The sequence below is a fragment of the Mus caroli genome, unplaced genomic scaffold (assembly GCF_978045245.1).
Source record: "Mus caroli unplaced genomic scaffold, Mus_caroli_1 scaffold_8, whole genome shotgun sequence".
Taxonomy (NCBI): Eukaryota; Metazoa; Chordata; class Mammalia; order Rodentia; family Muridae; genus Mus; species Mus caroli.
In genome coordinates, this window is record NW_028227263.1 from 35125283 (window position 1) to 35145883 (window position 20601).

General features: G+C 45.4%; 1 protein-coding gene across 4 annotated transcripts in view; it reads left to right on the forward strand.

The window, feature by feature from the left end:
* Nucleotides 1-20601, forward strand: part of Irag1 (inositol 1,4,5-triphosphate receptor associated 1) — a 115798-nt gene that overhangs the window by 85019 nt on the left and 10178 nt on the right. For all 4 annotated transcript variants that reach the window (XM_021167038.3, XM_029479807.2, XM_021167036.3 and 1 more), the window contains 5 exons: nucleotides 521-652; nucleotides 3612-3753; nucleotides 10930-10979; nucleotides 11465-11572; nucleotides 13690-13754. In XM_021167038.3, the coding sequence (XP_021022697.1) occupies nucleotides 521-652; nucleotides 3612-3753; nucleotides 10930-10979; nucleotides 11465-11572; nucleotides 13690-13754 (497 nt within the window). The remainder of the gene's footprint in view (nucleotides 1-520; nucleotides 653-3611; nucleotides 3754-10929; nucleotides 10980-11464; nucleotides 11573-13689; nucleotides 13755-20601) is intronic.

Here is a 20601-nt window from a genome sequence, read left to right on the forward strand (position 1 = left end):
TGAGGCAGAGGTCCTGGGATCAGGCACCCTGGCAGATCCTTAGGAGAGGGATGGTTGGCTCAGACATGACTTCTTTCAGGCCAGCCAGATGTAGTGTGTCTCCACTGGGCTTCTCCTGTATCTGGCCTGGGCTTGTCTCATGAAAATGAATTCTGGGTTGGTATGCATTCTTAGTTAGCTCAAGCTACTATAATGCATTAACACAGGCTGGTGGTTTAAACAACAAACCTGTTGTTTCTCTTAGCTCCAGGGGACTAGAAGGCCAAGCTCGGGTTTCAGCATGGTTAGGTCCACACTAAGGCTATAATGAGACCGACAACCTCTCTTTGTAGCCTGACACAGTAGAAAGAAAGTAAGAGAAAGTTCTGTGGCCCCTGATGTATGGGAAGCAATTGGGCCCATTGGTAAGGGCCCCAACCTAGTGACCTAGTCACTTCCTGAGGGCCCACCCCCCGACCTGCACATTGGGGTTAGGCTCTCAGTTTGAGGACTCTGGGTGATGCTCCTTGTTGTCCCTCAGTCCTCAGCAAACATCTGGTACCACTGCGAACACCGGGAGACCTATCAGAAACTTCTGGAAGACATCGCCGTCTTGCATCGTCTGGCTGCCCGCCTCTCCAGCCGGGCTGAAGTGGTGGGTGCTGTTCGCCAGGTGAGCCCCACAGTGTTTGGTCTTGCTGGCTGGTACTATTCCACTTGTAGTAATTTGTACCATGACACAAACAAGGGCAAGGAGAGTGTCTTAGTTAGGGTTTTACTGCTGTGAACAGACACCATGACCAAGCCAACTCTTATAAAAACATTTAATGGGGCTGCTTACAGGTTCAGAGGTTCAGTCCATTATCATCGAGGTGGGCATGGTGCAGAAGGAGCTGAGAGTTCTACATCTTTATCTGAAGGCTGCTAACAGAATACTGGCTTCCAGGAAGCGAGGATGAGGGTTTTAAAGCCCATGCCTATAGTGACACCCCTATTCCAACAAAGTCGCACCTTCTAATAGTGCCACTCCCTGGGCCAAGAATATACAAACCATAACAGAGAGGTACCACCTCTTGATGACTGACTTAGACCAGGCATTCTATATAGGTTGTTGAGATATTCCAACATATTTGGTGCCAATTCAACCTTTGAATTTTTCCTTCAGGGATTGTTTTCTGTGGGCATTGACATTTGAGGTAGACTGTGTACCGCCTTCCTCTCTTAGAGCCCATCTACAGTAGTTAAGTTAGAGAATTCCCTACTGGAGAAGTCTGTTGAGATTTTCCTGTGTGTTTTGTAAGAATGTGTGACTGAGGAGGCTCTCCCTCTTCAGTGTTCTCACAGAACACGTACTCAGCTTCTAGGGAACCAGCATTGGGCAGTGCACACTTCAGGAAAAGGCACTGTTTCATTTAATCCACCCAGTGACCCTGCAAAGTGGCCTCTATCCCCCATATCTGCCGCCCAGTGAAGGTGAATATTCTCAGAAGATATAGCTTCTAGATGGTGGGAAATCTCAAATATTCCAAATGTGTTGAGAGCCTCCATTATGGCACACATAAAAAAACCAACTAATTTTCTGTGACAAGACACAGTCAAAATCCATTAAAAATGTACAAACTTATCTCTGGATCACATGTACAATAAGGTATATGTGGAACATAATTAGACTTGGGTCCTATTCCCAAGATACTCCATTGTGTATATGAAATGATCCCAAACCTGACAAAAATCCCAAACATTTTCAGTAGACATTTTGGGTCAGAGATACTGAAGTTGTTCTAGCATTAGTGAGTGACTGGCAGAGTTGCATGCCGGCCCAGCTCAGACTCTCCACCTTGGCCACTTTGAAAGCATATGGAGCCTCCACACAATGCTGCAGTGCCCACTGCCGGAGTTCCCCTCCAGGTTCTGTCCCTCATTCATGCTATGGCTCTCACAGAGCTCTCCATATGTGAGTGTGCTGGGCTGTAAATCAGAGCTGCTCATTGTGTCTGCCACGTAGGGCTGACAAAATTCACGGAAAGCACATAAATGTCCCATAACGCCGTGGTACCCAATCCTGTGCAGTGCTTCTGTGAGTGGATGTGCTGAGGGTACACTCGTAAGCAATGAAAGGCGGCCAAGCCACGGGGCTGGCCCACCCTGGTGTCTTTCTGAAGAAAGGGTGGCTGACTCAGCATTGTGACCTAGGAAGTAGCTCAGCGGGGAACAACACCACCAGAAGGATGCTAGGGAAGAGGCGGGTCTCAGTCCCACATGGTGGTGGAGACATTTATAGGGAAATCCCTCTAAGATAGACAGGGCCTAAGCTGGGTCCTCTGTGGACTCTAGGGAGCATGGAAAAAGAAAACCCCCCACCCACCTCCGTTGTATGTAACCCTTCCAAATATATTTCTAGTTCTCCATGTTATAGAATCTGTCTTTACTCTTCTCTTCTTTATTTGTACTTGTTTGTTTTTAAATTTTTATGTGTTTTTATATATCTGTGAGCATTTTGCCTGCACCTGTGTGCCACATGCATACCTGGTGCCATCAAAAATCAGAAAAGGGTGTCAGATCCCCTGTGACTGGAGTTACAAACAGTTATGAACTGCCATGTGGGTGCTGGGAACTAAACCCGAGTCCCCTGGAAGAGCAGCCAGTGCTTTTAGCCACTAAGCCACCTCTCCAGCCCCCTATTTATTTACTTTCAGGCAGAATTTAACTATGTAGTATAGTCTGGCCTCAAACTCATGTTCCTCTTGCCTCAACTACCTGAGTGCTAAGATCCAGATATGCACCACCATACCTGGCTTGTAACCTTCGGAACGTGGTCCTTCCACCCTGCCTTCTGCCCCCTACCCTGCCTTGTGGTCCCCCCATCTTCTGTGTCTCAGCTCTTGCTCTCCTCCCTGCTTCCCCTGGACCAGCTGAGACACTTGCTCCCTGTGGTGCTCACTCCACAAGTCTCATTCACGTCTGTCCTGTCTCCGTTCATGACTCCATCATCCCCCACTTTAACACGATCAGTAATTCCTCTTTGCCTGCACAGAAAGTCAAGACTCACTTAGCACATTAAGTCCTCATGACCCAGCCCTAGAGTGCTTCTTCCCAGCAAACCCGCGTGCTTGTTGATCTTCTATATGAAGCAGGAGTTCATATAAAAGTGCAAGGCTGTCTTGCAGAAGCCCTTGGGTGTGCTCAGAGTCCCAGCATAGTATGGAATGGTGCCCACTTTCATTCTAAAGGATTCCTGTCTGGAGGATAAATCTTCTACATAGAAGTCCTGTGAGGAACTGCCCCTGGCTCTGGCCTTGAAGTTCTCTGGTCTTGGGCCTTTGTCTATCCTGCCCATGTCTATGTGCCTACGCCCCACATCAGTGACTTCAGGCCATGCTCAGAAAGCCATCCCCATCTACTTTCTCCTAGAGCAAACCAATCCTTTCCTTCTCTAACCTTTTACAGCCTGTGGCAGTGTCTTTCTCCTCCCTGGACACGACAACCCTCAGCCCAATGCCACAGGCAACAAACTCTCAGGACAGATCTGATTTCATCTGACGGTCCCTGCGGCCTTTCTGCTGAGCTCAGAGTAGAGTAGCTGGTGCTTTTCTTCAGCTGTCGCCATGCACCTGTGCCCTTGTTCCCCGCAGGAAAAGCGCATGTCAAAGGCCACGGAAGTGATGATGCAGTATGTGGAGAATCTGAAGAGAACGTATGAGAAGGACCACGCTGAGCTCATGGAATTTAAGAAACTTGCAAATCAGAATTCTAGTCGCAGCTGTGGGCCCTCTGGTAAGAACCAGGCTCCTGTCCTCATTGTGAGGACAGGTGCCCCATGGCTTGGGACTCAGGGATCAGGACAGCTTGGTGGCTATATCTGGCTGGTTGAAACTCCTCCACTTCTGCCCAGAGCCACTCATGGGGCCATTACAGCAGCTGCTCCAGTGAGGATGGAGGTCCTGGAATCTGAAACATAAAAGGTACCACGGGTTTCCCAACTCCTGGTAATTAACCAAAGTGGCAGATGCCAAGCACACTCTGATTTCCATGTCCCTCGGATTGCCCCCTCTGGACATCACATGCTAAGACATTGAGCCTTATTCTAGAAAGCACGAAGGATCCAAGGCATTCCGTTAGGGAAACATGAGCATTGAAGTGGCTCACTGTAAGTGTAGCACAGCATTTACATAACTGGAGCAGATCGGCATCCCTAGTCCACGCTGGCCTCAAACTCATGAGACTGCTTATTCCGTTGTGTCTGGCAGAAGTGTTTAAGCATTCCAATCAAAGGATATTTAATTTTTTCCAGTCGCCCCAAAGAGCAGAACCAGAAAACATTCTATATGAAGCGGGAGTTCATATAAAAGTTCAAGGCTGTCTTGCAGAAGCCCTTGGGTGTGCTCAGAGTCCCAGCATAGTATGGAATGGTGCCCACTTTCATTCTAAAGGATTCCTGTCTGGAGGATAAATCTTCTACATAGAAGTCCTGTGAGGAACTGCCCCTGGCTCTGGCCTTGAAGTTCTCTGGTCTTGGGCCTTTGTCTATCCTGCCCATGTCTATGTGCCTACGCCCCACATCAGTGACTTCAGGCCATGCTCAGAAAGCCATCCCCATCTACTCTCTCCTAGAGCAAACCAATCCTTTCCTTCAGCTGTCGCCATGCACCTGTGCCCTTGTTCCCCGCAGGAAAAGCGCATGTCAAAGGCCACGGAAGTGATAATGCAGTATGTGTATTTGTAAGAATATTGCAACAGTGCGGTGCAGGGTTGGAATCTGGGCAGTGGGGCAGAAAAGGCCTAAGCTAAGTGAGCCATTCCTGTGACAAACAGCAGATGCGTGGCAAGACACATGCTTCAGTGATTCTTTTCTTAATGTTTTAGAAGTTCTATACAAATTGGTGTAAGACAGAGAAGGGCCACCTGAGTTTGCTCAGGGAATCAAGGATGGATACCTCCTGGGAGGTCATCTCTGCAGGGTTTTAAAGAAAGAAGAGGAAGAGGAGGAGGAGGAGGAGGAGGAGGAGGAGGCAGTATGTGTAAGATGTGGAGGAGAGCACAGGCGGCAGTGCTGGAGTGATGTTGCAAGGCTGACCACCGTCCAGGCCACAGTAGTAACCATGCCTTTGCCCTGTAGAACAGGGAGTCGGTGAGAAGCATGTCACAGGACACACCCATACTTTATGTTTGTACTACTCTGACTTCAGCGAGCACAGTGTGTTTGCAGAGTATCAAAGCTGAAGTCAGGAAAGATAAGCTCAGAGGTTCTTGCTCAGTCCAGGAGGAAAATGATAGTACATTGGACCAGAATCTCTCCCCAGATGCTGCTAGGGCTTCGAGTCTGGTCCAGGAGAGTGCTAGCTGGAGAAGCAAACAGCTTGTCACATTAGGAACTCCTGCGGAATGCAAACATCCGTGTTACCAAGAACAGGAGGAGGGAAAGTATAACAGACCGAAAACCTTTATAAACAGGAGGTTCCGCAAGCTTCCTGGGGATCTCAGTGAGACTTGCCAGAGTCCAAAGGCCATGTACATGTGCTCAGGACTGTCTGCTTCGGATCTTGGCAGCCAGGTTCCCCAGCCACAAGCATCTGGACCCCTAACAAACTGCTCTCTATACAAATGGAAAGTGGATTCCAAGAAAACCCTAGCATGTAGGTTCGGGTAATTATTTCTATACAAGGCTCATATCTCCTGTAAACCAATGTACCAGAATTTTGCGGATGAAGTGATTGTCATAGAGGAATCTTATAGAGGAATCCTAGCACCTGGGAGGCAAAAACGGGATTACTGCAAGTTTGAGGCCAGCCTGGGCTATAGAATAAGAGCCTGTCTAAAACAAAACCCAAAATGCTCTATGGGATAATCGGTTACCCAGGGGTCTCATTCATCCATTCTAAGGTGCTTTTTGAGCACTTTTGGGATGCCCTGCATGGCATAGCCCCAGTCCTAGTGCGACAAGAAAAGGAAGCAGACAAGCACCAGCTACTCTACTCTGAGCTCAGCAGAACGGCCGCAGGGACCGCCAGATGAAATCAGATCTGTCCTGAGAGTTTGTTGCCTGTGGCATTGGGCTGAGGGTTGTCGTGTCCAGGGAGGAGAAAGACACTGCCACAGGCTGTAAAAGGTTAGAGAAGGAAAGGATTGGTTTACTCTAGGAGAGAGTAGATGGGGATGGCTTTCTGAGCATGGCCTGAAGTCACTGATGTGGGGCGTAGGCACATAGACATGGGCAGGATAGACAAAGGTGACAGGTAGGTCCCGAAGTTTGCTGGGTAGCTAGTCTAGAGAATGGTGAACTCCAGGTTCAGTGAGGGGCCCTGCCTCAGAAAATACAGTGGAGAGCAATAAAGGGAGACACTCTGGCTTCTATATGTACATTCTCCTCACATACCACACATAGCCACACAAGCGTGTTCCTACAGTACACCCACACACAGGAAATACAATAAGCAGACTCCTGGGGTGAGATGGGCTCTGTAGAGTCCCATGACCCAGTCTGGGGGCTGGGAAAAGTGCTAGCCAGAGCAAAGGGCTTCAAGAGCCAAATCCTCCAAAGAATAAGGGCTGGAGATATTTAGTCCTACTTTGGTTTTTCCAAGCTCTTCCTCCACTGTGGCTGTTGCAGAGAGGTGAGCATTGGTGAATCTAGACATAGAGCAGGTGTGCTGTGCTGTGACCATTCTCTAACAACATCTTTTTTTTTTCATGTGCGTCAGTGTCAAATCCCCCGAATCTGGAATTACAGACAGTTGTGAACTGGCATGTGGGTGCTGGGGATTGAACCCGGGTTCTCTGGAAGAGCAGCCAGTGCTCCTAACCACTAATCTATCTCTCCAGTCCCGGACAGCATATTTTTTTAAAAAGCCTTTACATGACTTCTGGCAGTCTGTCTATGACTGAGACTTATAGTGAAATAAAATATCCCTGATTAAAAGATAAGTTGCTCATAAAGACCACATTTTTGGGACATGCAACATGCTGATTATCTGCATTTTGGATTATTTCCCTTGAACAAACTTCTAGAAATATGAATACTAGCTGAAAGAGGGGAGACTCTTTGTAGAGGTAAAGGGGACCAGTGGGCAAGGGACAGGAGGGCAATGAGGAGGGCAGACATAAGCCTAGTAGAATGACATAATGTGTGAAAAGGTTATAATAAAATGTATTATTTTGTTTACTAACTAAAAAGCTAATGAAATTAAAACATTACTAGATTACGAAAGTAAATATTTATAAATAAACTATTTTCAAGTTGTTCATTGACATAGTCACTTAGTGGGTTATGCTAATGGTTGAGGTTTGTTGTACACTGATGGCCAAACTTGTTCTCTCTTAATACATAAATATAAAATATATTTATAATTTTATAGACATAAATTGTTTTATCTCACAATTGTTTTATCTCAATTTATCTCATAAATTGTTTTGATTCAAAGTTTGATGCCCTTCTGTGCATTTGTTAAACATTTATCCTTTTATTTTGTAAATTCTCTGATTATCCCAGCTGCAAGGTTGGAAATTTATTTGAACTCTTCACATATAGAGAATTTTTTCTGGTTCTGCTTTTTGGGGTGACCAGAAAACTTAAAAATCCTTTATCCAAAATGCTTAAACTTCCTGCTGGACAAAATAAAACAAGGCACCTAAAAGAACAGCTGAGCCCACAAGAAACAGCCAGAACCAAGAAGAGAACTGAAACCACACCGACCCTGCGGCTTGCTGAAGCCAGAGCAGCCCTGCTTATCTGGAACTGTTCGCTTTCAGTACTAGCTGAGAGCAACCTTGGAGCCCTGGTGCCTGCAGAGTGGACAATGAACTCCGTGTGCCAGGCTAGGACCTTCTAGGGACTGTGCCTTGAGATAGAATCTCTGCAGGGAATAAAAAGCCTCCCTCACTAGCCAGCAGCGAAGCCAATGTGGAAGCTTGCCTCTTTCACCCTGTACCCGGGGAGGAACAAATGCTCTCTCCTTCCTCATAGAGAAAGTACATGAATGACAGCCACGGTGGTGCAATCTCTGGGGAATTGGAAAGAACATCGGGAGGAGGCCTCAGGAGCACAGTCAGCTGCTGCAGAGCGGCACACCCTGCACCACCACACACTGAATCCTCCATAGGGTCTGGATGAAGACAAGTTCACAGCGCAAATACACAATGGAACAGTCTACTGTGAACACAAATCATTAGACCCACCAAATATAAGACTGCGTTTATGAACAACAGATAGTCAAGTAATTAGAATTTTAAAATCAGCAGAGACATGGAAAGGCAGATGGAAAACACAGGATCAAATAATAGTTATGACAGAACTACAACTCCTCAAAACAAGGGGTCAGGGGTGAGGGAGACTCGGTAGGTGTGATAACCATGGTAGAGGAGGTTTCTCAGTATTCTGAATTCCTCTCCCCTGTCTTATTTTCCACCTCCTAGAGCAGTGGTTCTCAACCTTACTAATGCCGCTTCCTTTAATAGGATTTCTCATGTTGTGGTGACCCCCAGCCATAAAATTATTTTCATTGCTATTTTACAACTGTAATTTTCTACTGTAATGAATCATAATGTAAATATCTGATATGTGGGATATCTGATGTGCAACCCCTGAAGGTTGGTTGATCCCTAAAGGGGTCTTGACAACAGGTTGAGAAAAATCTTCCCTGGAAGATAGATCAGGCATTGTGGATGAGCCAAGTCGCGTCTGGCCTGAACCCCATAAGAACTGGTGTGCATGTGACCCTGGTTTTCTTCCTCCTGATCTGATGAGCACCACCCTTCCAGAATATTAACCTGTTCATTGTGACTGGAAGATCTGAGAGGGTTACCCAAAATGCAGTTGAATGGATACAGTGATTAAAATACTGAGACACAGGGTATGGGAGAGAGCCTACAATCCATTTGCCATGTGGTCCATAAGGGGGAAATTAGGCACAGAAAATCTTCAAAGAAATAACCTAGCATCTTCCACACAAATCACTGGATTCAGCAGTGCAGTGAAGTCTATCAGGAAAAAACTACAATCCACATGAAATGTAAACGTCAAAAAAAAAAAAAAAGATAAAATACAGAGTGAAGAGACAGCCTGGTGGGTGCAAACCCTGGCTGGGCAAACATGGGGACCAGAGTTTGGATGCCCAGCACCCACACAAAGCTCAAGCGTGGTGGTTTGCGTCTGTAACTCCAGCTCTGAGGAATTGGAGGCAGGCAAATCCCAGGACCTCTCTGACCAGCCAGTCTAGCTGAAGAAGCAAGATCTAGTTTCAGTAAGAAGCCTTGTCTCATGCCCAGTGTTGACCTCTGGCCTGTTTAAGCATGAACATGCACACATATTCACATACACGTTCAGGTGTGTACACCACAAACACACACACACACACAAAAGGGGGGGGGGAGGGAAGGGAAGGGAAGGGGAGGGGAGGGGAAGGAAAGGAAAAGCTAAGTGAAGATCTTAAATGTAATGAGAAGAACATTTGTAAATAGATAATTCTCAACTCTCAAGAGCAACAATAACACCAGATGACAGTGGTTTGACCCCTCAAGGTACTGAGAGGAAATAGACAGGCGGTCATGCAAGGCTTAGGGCTGGGGATAATGATAAGAAAGGGGTCTTTTCATAGGTCCCTGCTGAAAGGACAATTAAAGACTATACTAGGGTTGTGGGGATGTTGGGTCTCAGATTGACAGATTGCAAGATAGGATGGTGATCAAGGAAGTTCATAAGCATGTGGGTGGAGCCAATAAGTATCCAGTAAGCTGATTGGATGAATAATGCATAACTGAGAATACACAGGGTGACATAAAAATGGTGACTAGCCCCCTAATAAAGGTTTTCGAGAGTTATTGTTTTGAGCACTATTTAGGAAATAATTGATTAATTTTAAATTTATTTTTGGTTGTGAGCCTAGCCTTTAGCAGCAGAGTCATCTTTCCAGCCCTAATTTTAAATTTAAGGCCAAATAATATCAGAAGTTAAAACCCTGTTTTAAAGATTAGGATGGATAGTATCTCAACAAATATGTAGAGTGGGAAAGAAATTAAAAAATAATAAAGTAAAAAAACAAAGTAAATTATAGAAAATGAAATGATAGAAATAAAAACAACTCTGTTAATGATCACAAGAAGTATAGACAGTGTGAAACTGTTGGTTGAACAATATTCTCAAGTTAAAAAACAGAACAAAATGAAATATATAGCAACATGCTTTTCAAGGGTCATACTTAAAATACAGGGCTATGGAGGACAGACAGATGTACAGGCTCCAGGATGTTGGTGACACTGAACCAAACCCAACTGACCTTGATGATACTTTTCTGATAATTTTGAACAAATCATATTTGAAAATATATTCAAAGGGGCAAGATTTACATTTTTGAAAAATGAAAATACTTTTCATGTATCCAGTTGTTTTTCTGGTCGTACTCTTATGCAGGTATAGTGTTGAACACTGAATATGAATTGTATCATTTTATATACACGATAAGGAGAAGTTCTGAAAGTGGCAGCTTCTGTTATTCTGAGTCGTGGTGTAGGAAACACACTGAAATGACTTCTATTAGTGAATTTTCACCCTTAACATCACATCCTCCTCGCTAATAGTGTCACCAACCGTCCCTCCTTTGAGTGAACGTGGAATGAGTTGGAATGCTTCAAGCTTGCAGAGTCCTGTTCACATACCATCCAGGGTGATACCAAAGACGCTTCAAATGAAGCTCAGAAACCCAAGATGAGGGCTTCTCATAGTGTCTGGGGGAGTTAGAATAAATTTCTAGTCAAGACAGTTGATCCCTTTGCTGCAGATGATTTTTGTAGAGGGTGAAGCATCAGAAGTGAAGGGTCCCCAGTGCCCAGATCTCTGAGCCATTCCTGCAAGGCCATTTGTGACCCATGAATAGCTTGGCTTAATTTCTGCCTGTCTGTGTATTGTTGGTCCCCAACCTGAAACTCATACCAATTTTCTTCTGCTGTTTCCTACTATAGAAGACGGGGTTCCTCGCACGGCGCGATCTATGTCCCTCACAATGGGAAAGGTATGCATGGCAGAGGAACTCCAATGCTCCCAGAAGAAACGTGTCAGACATCTTCATGGTCACTCAAATGGTCATTCCCTCTTGGACCTATGGGTACCAGCAGGGTACTCAGCTTTCACACTTGCTCACATGGTCTCTGATGCCCCATCTTTCTTACTCGGGCGTAGTCTTCCCAACCCTTCATTAACTTGATGTGAAATGATACATACACTTCGGTTTTGCCACAGACCTTTTTTACATACTATCTAGGATGCTACTCAGAGAATGGAGTCTCAAATTCTAAAATGGGAAAGATCACTCATGACCAACAGAAAATTTGGGTCAGCTTTGATTCACTCTTCCCACCCTGATTCCTAACATCATCACCACCCCCAAAACAAATTATCTATTGAATGTTAGAAGTTAGCAAGCTTTCCTAATACCCTCAGAACCATGACTGCTGTTCTTCTCAAGACAGGAGGCCTGAATCGCTTCTCTTCCCACAGAACATGCCCCGCCGGAGGGTCAGCGTTGCTGTGGTTCCCAAGTTTAATGCCCTGAACCTGCCTGGCCAAGCCCCGAGCTCTTCACCCATGCCTTCCCTACCAGCTCTAGTGAGTATGGTGCTGTCTTTCCTTTTCTACCTTTCCCTCACATGACTACTATGGAGGGCTCGTAGATAGGGACAGGGTCAGCAGGGGCAGGACGTTTCCAGCATACAATGTAGATAGAGATACACCAAGCAGCCCAGTGTAAACCTTCCCACTGTTCTGAGAAGAGATCTCTGTGCTCTCAAGCAAAGCACAGATGGCTCAGGGAGTAAGCAGCTAACTCTTTGAACAGAACCGTAATTCTTTAAGGAGGGTATGCTTTCATTTAAAAAGCACCTTCGCAGCTTACAGTGGGTTGCGGCAGATATCGCTGAAGCAAAACTGATTGCAGAGCTGGAGTTCATGAACTGGGTGTCATTCTGTCCTAAATCACTACACCATTGTTTCCAACAATGAAACCCTGAAAGTAGCCCACTGCTTAGCAACAGGAGATTGGCAGCAAACTGTAAACACCATCATAAAGAATTTCTGTAGAATTATCACCCATGGTTTATTGAGAAGAAATAGCAGCTTCTATATAAAATAAACACATGTATTAGAATATATAATTCTATTTTTGTACCTTTTAAAATAGAAAATTGTGAAAGAAATCATTTGAAATTTTATAACTGTTCTAGGCCCATTTCTGTTGTTGTAATAAAATGTTCTCACAAAAATAAAGTTAGGGGGAAAGGGGTTTATTTGGCTTACAATTTCAGGCTATCGTCCACCATTAAATATAGCAAGGCAGGAACGCAGCCATTGCATCCAAAGACCAGAGCTGGGTCTTCCTACACCCACAGTAGGCTGGGCCTTCTTACATTAATTAGCAATCCCCCTACAGGCATGACCACAGGCCAAGCTGGTCTAGACAATTCCTCAATTGAGGCTGTCTTCCTAGGTGACTCTAGGCTGTGGTAAGTTGATTATTAAAAATTAATCATCACAATAATGGTTATTTCTGGACAATAAGAAAACAAATCATTTAAATTTTCTTTATTTTTAAATATTTCTATAGGGCATAAAAAGACAGGCAAAGAAAAATGTGCATTTCATTCTAGATGGAGACGATTTTAATATATAAGAGAATCTTTTCTACACCAAAAGTCTTTGTGAATCTAGTGACTTTTCTCTAAAACCTTTAGAGACCTTTCTCAAGTGATTTCTCTAATCACTGTACGTTCTAGAACAGCTGTACAGAGAGAGGTTCAGTGTGAAAGAAACTGGTCAAGTCAGTTCAGAGCCCCACGTACCCATAGCTACCAATCACTGTTAAGTTTCTTTTACCTTGTAAGTGTTTTGTCTCTGAAATGGAAATTTCCAGATCACCAATACAAAGAAACCTGAAGGTCCTGAAGAAATGGCTCAGCAGTTAAGAGCACTGGCAACTCTTCCAAAGGACCCAGGTTCAATCCCCAGCACCCACATGGCAGCTCACAACCATCTATATCTCTAGTCCCAGGGGATCCAGCACCCTAATATGACCTCCAAGTTCAATGCAAGTTTATGGTGCATAGACATACATTCAGGCAAACATTCATACACATAACGCATGTTTTAAAACTAAAAATATATTTCTTTGAAGAGACAAGAAAAGGTTAGTTAGCAACAGATGTCTTCATAGATACATGGTTTCTGAATACACCTTTACATGAGTGGTTGACAACTGAGAACTACACTTTAAAATGACAACAGCTGCACTGAAACCACCCTGATCATGGATCCCACCCCTGGAATGGATCAGTACTGTTTAATTCACTGTGGGTGATTTTAGCATGGGTACAGAGTAGAAAGCCTATACTTTGCCTATACCCAGTGCAGCAGCACAGAAAGGTTTGCCAGCTTGAGCCCATTGTGCCATTAGGCACCTCCTGAGGTTTGCGCTTGGAACCGAACCTGTGGGAACAGTGGTGCTTGTGAGTCCATCCCAAGGATTCTAAACCCACACTGGGTAGGAGGCCTTCTGGTCCTCAGGAAATGGGACAGAGGAACACTGACGGCTCCCTGCTAGGATGGAGCCTCAGAGGAAAACCTGGGGTAGGGGGAGAGAAGAAAGGAAAGAGAAATGAGAGTTGCAGCCCCTCCCCAGCGTCGCCCGAGGCCCGGCTGCCTCACTCATCCTCAGTCCTGTTTCCATCCAGTCTGAATCGTCCAATGGGAAAAGCAGCATCTCCGTCTCCCCAGCGCTGCCTGCACTTTTGGAAAAGTAAGTTCCTCTGTTCTCCACTTAACATTGGGGATCCTTAAAGAAAACCTCTGGCTTGCTTTCTTTCCTCTCATTCTCAAACCAAAAAATGAAATAGAAAGAAACTTAAGTTCTAGGGGAAGTTCTCTGAGACCCAGCCAGCTACACCCTGCCTAAGAACCCCTGAGAGGTAGAAAGCCTCCTCAGTAGTTGGAGTTCCTTAGGGATACACACACACACACACACACCACACACACACACACACACACACACACACACACACACACACACCTCAATTCAACATGGCTTAGATAGCAAGCCCAGGGTGTGCTTCTCCAGTGTGGCAGGGTTCTATTTCTCTGTGGGTCCCTTGACTCTGGCCACTTCATGGTGATGTCATCATCAGGCTTGCAGCAAATGGCTGCTAGTTCCTGGAATCCTAGACAAAACCATAGGTAGAGGAAGATGAATATATTTCTTCCATTTGGGAATAGAATCATTATATGAGTTTAAACTATTACAGAGAGGGTGAGGATCCCCAAAGCACAGGGAAAGGTAAATTCCCTTTTAAAAAGTCTTCTTTCTATCAAGTAGTGGGAAGGAAGACACATTAGCCTCCCTGGCCTGGTTTCCACAGGCCTCTATGTAATTTGTAGATCATCTCCTGCTAAGCCAGAGCATTAAGGCTGTTTCTCTGTGATGGGAGAAATTTACAGCTTATGTTTTGATGTTTTTCATTTGCTTCTTGGGAAACATCTGGATTACAGCTTCCACCTCTCAGGGCTCTCTTTGTGTCTTTCCTCAGTTAGTGGAGTGTAGACCTCATTTCTTCTTCTTTACCTTGAAGCACTTTCATTTTCTGTTGCTGGTAGAAGGCTTTGTATTATTGTCTGGCTGCCTGAGAATGTGAATGCTGGTGTCGATGTCAGTTCAGAGAAGATCCCAAACTCTCTGCCTCAAGACTCAGCCTGTGTTCCTCACTCTCAGGAGGTGTGACTAAGGACCCCTTTGGTTGCTGTCAGCATTTGCCCAGTATTTATACCCTGTGTCATCTACCAGCATATAGTCCTTTCTTTATATCATGCAGTGTTTCCTCTTCTTTCCTCTCGCTTCTTGACCAATCCAGAAAAACTACCAAGACATGACAAATGAGACACTAAACAAAAGTATCTAAAGTTACACATCTTACCATATAGAGCCATGATGCCTAACTCATGGCCTCTGAACCTGTGGAGAAATGAGCATTTATACTCTGAAATTCTGTCAGCCTTCACTTTGGGCTCACAAGTCCACTTCAGAGCACTTTCATCACGGGCTCCCTCCCAGCTCTGTGCCTACAGACCCTGCTAAAGCAGAAGATCTAGGTCCCCGCTTTCCTTGATAGACTCTCAATCAGAACTACTGTTCAGGCGAGCTGAGTGCTGATGTCCAAGGCACTGGGGATTATTAAGCACTTGAGATGTCCTTGGCAGGAGAATCTGCAGAACAGCTCCAAACCTGCAGAGTAACTGAGTGAGGATGAGGGATGGTGCTGCCATTCACAGGTTTGGAATCAGAAGCTAAAAGGCCCAAGTGAAACTCAGAGACAAACCGGAAGTTCCCGGGAGGGAGTTTGTAGCTCCCTCTTAGGCTAACTCAAAATCGCCTTTGTATACACTGCACTCCACTACTGGAAATATATAGAAATAATGGTAGCTGCAAAGAGTGCAGGGAGGTCTAATTGAAGAGAGATTCCAGAGACTCCAAATAATAGCAGCTCCTCCCTATGAACTTATAAGAGGTACTACCTTGCTTTTTTCTCCAAATGCATAGAACTGGAAGCATCATAGATACCCAAGCGGCCAATTATGAAACAATTTGCAAGTGGATATAAATTCATCTTTTCTTATATGCAGATGCCGCCTATTCCAGTTTGCCTAGTCATGTTGAAGGGAAATAATGTGTTATAATTTAATCAGATAGTCATAGTTTCATTGAGCTTCATGTTAAATGAGTCCCCATTTCCTAAGTATTGCATATAAGGGAGAAAATTGGCTAGGCATGATAGGACGATCGAGTAGCCTGTGGCCAGTCCACAGTACAGAGCAGCTGGCAATACTATTTCATGTGAGCTTAGAGCATTGAGTCTTGCTCTTATAGGCCATCTCATAACAAACCATTCTTCAACTCATCAAATGTCTAGAGGTGTATACATTTAAACACATGGCTAGAGAGAGGTTTTTAGTTACCCTTAAAGATGCACATAGGAGGAACTGTCTGTGGTCTTTTAGTCTTTCATTCTTTTGACAAGTGCTCTCGGGTCAGCCTCATGGAATGTTCTCAAGGAGTACCAGTCTAGTGGGAAAGTCGGACGGGAAGCAGCTTATTATTCCACGTTGTGATGAATGTTGTCATAAGGAAGTGTGGTTGCTAAGGGACCAACACATGAGAAAATGTGCCCCTAACCCTGTGTGAGTGTAAGAAGGGCCATGACTCAGGAAATATTTCTCCATCGGAATCTGCTTTTAAAGTTAAGCCTGAAGGATATATCATCAACTAGGTAAATAGGAGATGCGCAGCATTTCGAGGTAGCAGTGAATTCAAAAAAAGATTATGGCGATGGTAATGGTGATGACAAGTCACACTATTAGCTTTAACTCATTCTGTGTATGCCAGGCACCTTTTATCCTAATTTCTGTCCATTTCTTGTTAACCCTGCTAAGGATCTTGTCTTAGTTAGGGTTTTACTGTTGTGAACAGACACCATGACCAAGGCAAGTCTTATAAAGGACAACATTGAATTGGGGCTAGCTTACAGGTTCAGAGGTTCAATCCATTATCATCAAGGTGGGAGGGAGCATGGCCGCATCTAGGCAGGCACAGTGCAGGTAGGGCTGAGAGTTCTACATCTTCATCTGAAGGCTCCTAGTAGAATACTGGCTTCTAGGAAGCTAGGACAAAGCCCACACCCACAGTGACACACCTACTCCAACAAGGCCACACCCTCTAACAGTGCCACTTCCTGGGCTGAGCATATACAAACCATCACAGACCTCATGAGGTGGATACATTATTAACATCTCTGTCTTATCGATGAGGAAGATGATGCCCAGGGATACACGCCCTAACCTTATACACCTAAAAGATGCCATGTTCATGCTCTTAACCTCCTAATAGAACACCAGAGGACATTCATTGTGACTACAGAGGCAAGGGTGGAAAAGAGAAGTCTTTGGGGAGAACCAGTGAGTAGGTGGACATGGAGCGTAGGACAGAACTGGGGACGAGAGGGTGTATACAGAACCACTCACCAAGGGACAGCAAAACTAGGATGTGGGAGTGTTAGCAGATTAGTTTCATGAACGGGCCATGATGCTAGCATCTCACAGTGCCGTGTTAGCTATGGTCTTTAAAATTGTTGTCTTCTGTGCTTTTGAAGCAACAAGGTCAATAGATCTGCACAGCAAACAATCTAACCCCTTATTGTTTATATTCTGGAGAAGATTATACCCCAGGGTGATTATTACTCAAGAATCTGAGAGTGGGTGTGAGGGAGTAAGAACAGTCCCATGACTCAGGTCCTCTGGCTTGTGTTTATCAAAGGAAGCCACTGAGCTGAGATGATTTAGCAGCACTTCTGAGCCCAAGAGGCAAGACCTACCTTTTGGAAAGGCTTGAATACTGCTCACCAATACACTGGCAACTGGCTTGACTCATGATTTACTCTGAACAAACAGACCCAAAGGTTACTGAGAGCTGAGCACAGTGGCAAAAACAGCCACAGTTTAATGAACACCCCAGAAAGAAGGCACAGGATCCCAGGGTGAGGATGAACACTGAAGTCCACCCAGTGATCTCTGGGGAGGGCACAGACTGTGCTCGGCTCTCATTTACAGAGCTCAGTATGGATTGTCTTAGCCCAAGCTAAGTTCTAGGTCCTATGGAAGTCCTCACTTACAGATAGGATCTCTCTTCTTACTAACTTCATATGCAAGGACCAGGCACATCATTGAGGGGTTGGAGGAACAAAAGAACTGTAGTCCGCACCAGGCACCTTTCAAACATAGGCCACTCCATTGATCAAAGCCCCAAGGAGGGGACAGGCAGGTGTGAAAACATTTTCCCTTTGTTCTGGAAGTATGGTGACAGATCAACTTTAGCCAGTTGGCCTGGGAGGCAGTAGAACATCAACAAAGGTCCCACAGTGAAGGAGGATTTGACCGGAGTCTTAAAGATGCACAAGGAGAAACTTCCAGGCAGTCAGCAGAGATACTTAGGGGACTCCAAGCTTGGTCTGAAAATCAGAAAATAACGACAACGTTTGCATATCACTGTATTTGTCCCGCCTCCAATCCCAGCTTCCTGCTTCCTGTGAAACCACGGCTCTCCCAGCCTCTCATACTTGAAGCAATCTGTGGAGAAAGGAGCTTTGCTGACTGTGGGAATGTGGTGGGAATAGCTTCATTCAGCAGATACCTGGGGCCTTACACAGCAGGCAGAGCCCCAGAGGAGACAAAGGCCCAAGGAAGAAAGCTTACCTTGACAGGAAGTTAGTGGGCCAAAGTGAACAACCCCAACCGTCATCAGTAATGTGAGTGTAGGCAAGTATGGAATTGTTTCTTATCTGCCAGGAAGGAACTCCTCTCAAGGACAGTGACTAGAACAGTTGAAGCATGGGTTATCGTCAACCTGAAGCAGGGCTAAATTTGAGTCTTCTCACACACTAATTGTTACTGGAGTTAAGGTCATACATAGTCCGTGCCCTGGAAGCTCTAACAAGTCAGGCTTAACCACCTACCTTCAATCAGCCAATTAAAAGGGCCGAATTAATAGTAGAAAGCAGAAAAAAGGACTTATTTAATATGGTTATGTTGGGAATGAAAACAAAGAGATCCAGTGGCCCTCCATCCAATATATGTTCAGCGTCCTGACAGAGGGCTTGGGTTTAAAGTTGAGGGCCAGAGGTCTGCACAGCTCAGCAGTTGCGGTCAAGGTGTCCTTCCTCCTGTCATTGACCCACTATCTCAGCTCCACTGGGTGACCTGGCAAGTTGCATGTCTTTTTCCGGGAGACCAATTTCATCTCTGGATGGCCTAGGCTTCTAACCTTTTCTCCTGCTGGCATGAGATTCCTGAGGAGATCTCACTTTCTTGGGGAATATTGTTTCAACAGTCTTATGGCCAAGGGGAAGCTACAGGTATCTCTTCTATTAGAGTATCCTCATTCCTGCCGGGCAGGGGTGGGACCTGGGGGTGGTTTACAATCTTGCACACCCTGAGGCTGGTTAGTTAGAGTCTCTGAGCCTGGGGTTTAATCTAGGTCTGTCTCTGGCAAGTTCTCTTCATATCGGTCTAGCTTTAAGGACTGGAACGTGGGCAGCTATAGAGAAAAGAAGCCAAAAGTGTGAAGGCCACATTTCACTTCTACCATATAAATACACTTCAGAGATAGCTACCACCCCTGCCCTTGACTCTGTGTTTTTCTTTACTTGTTCCAGTCAGGGGACGGATAGGAAGCTGCACATCAGACAAAGGTCTCTGGAAAGGGAGCGGAGAGTACAATTTGCAGGAGGAGAAATGTTATGCATAGCTTGTATTTTTAGAGCATTATCTTCCTTGTTCATGATGGGTTTTGGTTTCTAGCCTAATGAAACAAATATTTTCAAGATCTGAAGGAAAGCTAAGAGATAGGAAGCTGAGGCCAAGAGTAGGAGGTACGCTGGAAGCTTGTACCCTGCTTAAGGAAAGGCAGTGGTAACCCTATAGCTCCCTGCTGGAAGGCTCAGCTCACAGACTTTGCCTAGTTTCTAGGCTCCTCCAGTTTCTAGTCACTCCTAGTGGGACTCGGGCCACCAAGATGGCTGCAGAGAGCATCTATAGGGAAGCTGTGCCTCTTAGGCTGCTTCCTTTGAACTTTCCGTCCCATTCATTTATTAGACAAGTTCCAAGCATGCCCAACCACCCTGAAGGGATTGGCTAGTGTGCCTGTTTTCCTACTACTCTATACGATGCTTGTGCTTCCTGCTGTTTCTCAGCCCTCTCAGATCCCTGCCCTCTCCTGCTCAGGAGAAGACCTGGCATTGCTCTTACAAACAACATTTCAGCTTTGTCACCAGGTTGGGGGCAGATCATATTTTGTCAGGTCTCCACCCCTCTGTCCTTCACTTCTACTCTTTGTTCCAATTAAGGAGAGGTTTCTCTTACTTTTCTAAGGTCTCAATTGCTTTAGTCAAAGGCAGTGGGCCCTTTCTCCCTGTGCTTGAATTTGCTTGCACCCTAGAACCACTTATTTAGCCCATCAGCCCAGCCAGTCACTCCCTGCTCTCCTACCTACTCCAACTGTGGCTGTGTCTTTCTTACTTCCCTTTCTTCATTAAGCCCATCCATCCATTGCCTCAAGACTCCTTGTGAGCCCTGCATATCATACCCACCAGGGACACAGAGTTTCAGAAGACACAGTGAAACACACTGAGCCCTCTTTCCCTGACCCCAAGCCTCCCACCTCTTCTGGCCTGCACCCACCTCTCTACCTGCTACTTCTGTTGTTTCAGCCTGCTCCTCTCTCCTGACGCTTTTTTCTTAACCCATCATCTGTTCTTTATGTTCCTGCAACATCAAGCAACTCTCTCTAGCCAAGAACTCATCTCTGCCTCACTTGGGCATCTCCAACTGTCCACCCAACATCTGTTCTTGGACATCTCATATGCATGGCCATTTATTCTGCTCCAAACTTAGCTCCTGCCATATTGACTGTTCTTAGCAACTCGGGTCTCCCAGCATCCCTTGCATCTCAAAGTCTATTTATCTTCCATCTCTTGCCTCAGATGACCTCTGCATACATACCTCATCTCTGAGGCTGAGGCTTCAATTTCAGCACCTCAGAGAGGTCT